This window comes from Rosa chinensis, chromosome 4 (assembly GCF_002994745.2).
Source record: "Rosa chinensis cultivar Old Blush chromosome 4, RchiOBHm-V2, whole genome shotgun sequence".
Taxonomy (NCBI): domain Eukaryota; kingdom Viridiplantae; phylum Streptophyta; class Magnoliopsida; order Rosales; family Rosaceae; genus Rosa; species Rosa chinensis.
In genome coordinates this window covers 49,327,959-49,333,382 of record NC_037091.1, presented here as the reverse complement: position 1 = coordinate 49,333,382, position 5,424 = coordinate 49,327,959, and the positions used below count along the sequence as shown (strand labels likewise).

Sequence of the window (5,424 nt, the reverse complement as noted above, 5' to 3'; positions counted from 1 at the left end):
ATTAACCACTGCAAGTGGCCTAATGGTTCTTGCCTAGTTGGGTGTGCTCCCCAACCTAGGTTCGAACCCCGAAGCTGTCAAAGTAGCCAGGCACTGTGCTGCAATGCACAGTTGGAGCATTTCACATGGGCCGAAGGGGTTTATCTTGGGCCTAGGAAGCCTTTGGGTTCCCCTTGACAAAGTCAAAAAAAAAAAAAAAAAAATTTCACTATCATTAGTTTTCTTGTCCTTTTTTTGTTGTTGATTGAGGAGTGATATGGTTTTAGTCGCACTGCTCTATTTATTCACAAAAAAAAAAAAAAACTTAAGTGATGACAAAATTTCGTTAGGTTTGGATATGCAAAAACAATTCTTGGAGTTCTTTAGGACAAAGTTTTATAAAATTCGGAAGTTTTTTTTTCCCCACAGGAAATAGCTGTTCATAATTTACACTTTCATGAATCTTGTTTTACTACATGTCTTGTCATTTGATTTTTGTTGATTGAGCAGTGGTAAGGTTTCATGCATCTTGTTTTTTTCTTTCTTGAGGAGTTAAATTTCATGTCATATTTCAGTGGGTTGTATTCTTTTTTCCTACGTAATAAATGTTAATAAAGGCTTATACAGGAATACACCCGGTCTCTGTTTATTAAACAGAAAAAAAAAAAAAAAAACTATTGAGTTGTCATCGCTTGCAGGCTATGATCTGCACAAACAGCTCCAGGTGGGAGTTCTTAACGGCCAAGTTTAGAACCAGTTCTGACTGTTCTGTAGAATCCTCATTCGTCCGAGCATTACAGTGTTCACAATCAGTAGTAAAGAAAAGTAGGCACCGAGAAATTGAAACACTAACTCTTACCAAATGATTTTTGGTTTATTTATTTAAATTCAAATCCAGGATTAATACATTACAATTTGCCATATATAAACCGAAGTACAAGCCAAAACAATCTCTGTAAAGAAGAGGAAAAAATAACAAAGCCACACCAATGACAGAATCAAGATTCAAGAGCAGGACACAACACTATTATGGTGCATAGTAGCACTCAATACCACCATCATAGATTCATACTTCATAGAGATAGGTTTAGTTGTATTCCTCGGGATGGGCCAAAAGGTGGTTCTCAATGATCTTGAACAAACCAGCGGCTCTTTCTTTTCCGGCCTTGACGTGCTCCTCCTTGATCTCAACCTCACCTTTGCAATGGTAGTGGCTGGTGCTTTTGATGATGGATCCTCCACTTGGAGAAGCCACCAACTTAATCTCGTAAGAGATTTTCTCAACTTTGTCTCCGATAGCATCACCTTCAATTATACTGTAGTTGTACACAAAATTGTCTTTGTCAAGTCCATCAATCTGATGCTTCACATAGCTGAATTCACTTCCTTCACCGAGGTGAATCTTCTTGATGGTTCCAACACCTCCATCACCTTGAACAATTTCGGCACTCTTCACAGCCTGTGGTGCAATCTTGGGGATGAGGTTATCAGCATCAAGGACAAAGGCCTTGTAGAGTCTTGGTGGTGGGATGACAGAGGTGAACTCAGTATCATAAGTGAACACACCCATGATGATGATTGATCGAGGAGCTGAAGTGAGAAAATTGAAATGTGGAAGAAGCTAAGAGAATATTGATAGTGGTGTGAGAAAGTACGAGCTCTAGAGGTGGTATTTATAAGTAATGATGAAGCTCACCCTGTAGATCAGAGCTTGAACATAGGCAAGGGGGTTTTTCAAAGAACATGTATTCCCACGTTGAATTATCGTTCTAGACTTAGATGCCGCCTAAATGGGCTAATTCTAAGTTGTGAAATGGCAAATTTGTCATCCTAACGTGGAAAAAGGAGCATTCACTTTTAACATGTTAGACTTGCATGAAGTCTATAGCTAGCTAAACTGTGAAGTAAACTATTGGAAATTTCAAAGAGAAATTGCAAATAAGAACATCTAGAACATGATGACCCATTCCATTTAAAGCCACTCAGCTACATATATAAAATAACTGGGGTTGGGTTGCTTTGTTTGACCATTCTGGATATATCCAAGAGAATAGTAAGTACAACTTGCATCTACAGGGATACTTACTAATTCACAGTTGGTAGCGATAGGGTGGCCTTCAACCTCATAAATCATGACTCATTCTATAAATACCACCCATAGCATTTTCTTCTCTCACAATTACTCAAAACCTTCTCTAGTTCCTTAACACCAATTTCCATATTTCTCTTTTCTTTTTTATCATTATCCAAGTCATAAGCTGGTAAACTAATGAAACCGAGTCCTCCGTTGTTCCACCACCGAGTTCACCTTATTTGAAGGAGATGGAGGTGTTGGAACCATCAAGAGGATCACCTTTTTGGGGAAGGCAGCTAATTCAGCTCGAAGACCCACAAGATCAATGGGATTGACAAAGATAACTTTGTCGACAACTACAGTTTGATCGAAGGAAATGCTTGTTCAACAAGATTGATGAGAAAAACATTTCCTTCAATCATATGTAGCTGTACAGAAAGTTATCTTTGTCAATTCCATCGATCTTGTGGTGTCACTGAGCCGAGTTAGCTGCCTTAGATCCTAATTAATATTTCTTTTGAAAAAAAAAAAAAATCATAAATAGTCACTCTATTTAAACTCTGATTAGAATCATAAATACTCACTCAATTTAAACTCCGATTTTAAAGGAAGGATGAAGCTTACCCCCTGAAGATCAAAGCATGAGCTCAGACAGGGGAATGTTCAAAGAATTAATATTTTTATGCGAACTATTGTTCAAGTCTAAGATGCCGCCTCAAATGGCTGATTCTATGATGTGAAAAACCCAAATTGTCATCGTAACGTGGAAAACGAAGCACTGATTTTAACTGTTAGACTTGCATTTTTTATTGTGAAGTACTAGCTAATAGCTCGAGCTTTGCAGTCAATATAAGCAAAGTAGATCGAGCAACACCATCAGAATGAGCAAAGTCTAGAAACAAAGAAAACTGAAATGGAAAAGCCAATGTTGACTGCCCGACACTATTTGTGTAAACTGAAAATTCAAAGAGACATTGCAAAGAAGAACATCTAGAACCTGACCCATTATCTATTTGTCAACTAAACCGTCCAAAGCCAATTAGGTACGTACAATAATTGGGACTGGCTTGGTTTGACCATTCTGGAATAGTAAGTACTGCTTGCATCTACAGGGACACTCTTAATCCACACTAACTGGTCTCCATATGGTGAATGCTTGCTAATCCCAAGTGCAGGAGTCGTGTAGTAGTATAGATTCAGAAGTACGAGTATCGTTTTCGTCGAGAGCAGTGAGAAAAACACAGAATGATGAATAAAATGAAAAGAAAACAATTTGAATGAGTTTAGTTGAAGAGAAAATTCAATAATGACAGAAACTAAGGTTTCGGGGTCCACCTTAAATCACCTATGCAATGTTATCAATTCGATTCTTTTCCTTAAACTTATTCAAGAGAACTGACACTAAAGATGAATCCAATTTGAGGTAGTTCAAAGACACAAAACCCAATCAATTTATCTAGGAATAGTTCAAGTATAACTTGTACCTAACGGCAACAACCAATCAAGACACAATTCCAACGAAATTATCTATCAATCTGCAACTCTACTTAATCTCAAAAGCATGGATATTTTTACTACACAATAGGAAAAACATGGCTGATCCTATGAAATAGATTATCAAATACCCATCAATCAATCAAAAAGTAAAAGCAGAAATTAAAAGTGAACATCCAAAAATTGAATTTGCATTGAAGTTCTTGTCGAAACGAACTAATAAAAACTACATAGGAAATCCAAAGTTTCTCCCCTAGCCTTAGCTAGGAGATTAGTTCTCCATAAGAAAAATGAAAGCAACAAAATGATCCATGAGTTTGGAAGAGTACAACGCAGAAGATGAACTGTGGTTCAAGAGAAAAGAGAGAGAAGAGAAATCTGCTCCAACCTCCCTTTATAAACCTTCACTTTTGCCCAAGAAAATCTGAAGAAGAATCCAATCCCCAAAATACTAGGAGCCATTTGATGAAGTTTAATTGCTTTCCACTTCTTCTCAGAATCTGGTTTAATTGGGAGACCTTCTTCCGTCTTGAAATGATGTCCATCTTGATTCTCTAATTTCACAGAGATTGAGCTCTTCATACTTATTTGGCTTCCTTCACTCTCCCTTAATTAAAGGTTATTGATTCTGGGTATTTGGAGAGCTTGGGCTACGGCAAGGCAAAGGAAAGGTGCCTTCCAATGAATAAAAGTAAGGAAGGAGAGCAAGTCACGTGGAGACACTTATCTCCTCCTTCAAGATAATTATGCAAGTCAATTAACCAATAAAGTCAACTTGTCTACCTCTAAGTCCAAGCACAGCAACTCCTTTAGGCCTTTAATTGTCCAATTCTATCATCCAAGTAGCAAACCTATTAAATCAGGAATATGATATAATTAGACTAAATTAGGCCAATAAAATACTCAATAGTTAAGAAACTAATAAGATATAACTGCATTTTAGACCACACATCACACCCCCCAACTAGCTTATTGCTAGTCTCTAGCCATTGATAGCGACTCAAGACGACTCTCCAACTCAAAGAATGCTAAAAACCAAATTACCTAAGCCACTTTCGTAGGGGTTACGATTGCATTTAGCGTATGCAACAAGCCTTTAATTCCACTAAGAATTCCTTAGCAGACGAGTTATAGTCTCGTGAGGGTTTTCCAGGGATGATACCCACAAACATCAATTCCAAGTGAATACTACTTCCCATCATTAAACTCAGAGATACAAACCAAAAATATATGTCAACACAGACTCACATAATCCAATATCATAATTTCAAAGAGCTAAAAGAAGACTGAGCAAGAGCTCCACACGTTGTCCAAGTGCCAGACTCAACTCATAAACACCCAAAATTGTCCAGCCACAATCAGTACCATTCTAGGTCTCAGTTTCGACACAGACCAAATCATCATAAGCAAGCCTCAACTTCAACTCTCACATAGGATATATCACTCAGAATAAAATCACTCATAAGTTGGTTAGGTGTTTCTCTCAATGCATATGTGAGAAGAACTGATGTACATGGATGCAAAGAGTCTCACATATAGTCATGAAAAAAAACAGCTTTTTCTGGTAAAATAAAATAGATCTCATGAAAGATACCAATTACCATTGAGAATATCGGATTACACTCCATAGTTCCCTCTCTATCTATTCTCCACAATTGTACCACACAACGCCCAAGATCATAGAGATCTTATATAGAGTTGTAATGGGGCTAGGGGCATGGCTAAACAAATAACAGATAGGATATTCAAAGAATTCCTGAGAAACTATTAGAGGCCTTCAAATTATACACTAGATAATCTTGCTTTCTATGACTCTATCTAAATAATCTGCAACGAATCATGCAAACTCATCTTCTCTTTCTGTTTCAAATATATAT

General features: G+C 37.3%; 1 protein-coding gene across 1 annotated transcript; it reads right to left on the bottom strand.

Moving 5' to 3' along the window:
* Positions 1–834: 834 nt before the first annotated feature.
* On the bottom strand, positions 835–1,637 carry LOC112201102 (major strawberry allergen Fra a 1.08). The gene has a single exon (XM_024342118.2). The coding sequence runs from the start codon at positions 1,547–1,549 to the stop codon at positions 1,067–1,069; it is 483 nt and encodes a 160-aa protein (XP_024197886.1). The 5' UTR covers positions 1,550–1,637; the 3' UTR covers positions 835–1,066.
* Positions 1,638–5,424: the final 3,787 nt, after the last annotated feature.

Bases quoted from the DNA above. Each gene is read 5' to 3' on its own strand.
- LOC112201102 (XM_024342118.2), bottom strand. From the start codon at position 1,549: ATGGGTGTGTTCACTTATGATACTGAGTTCACCTCTGTCATCCCACCA.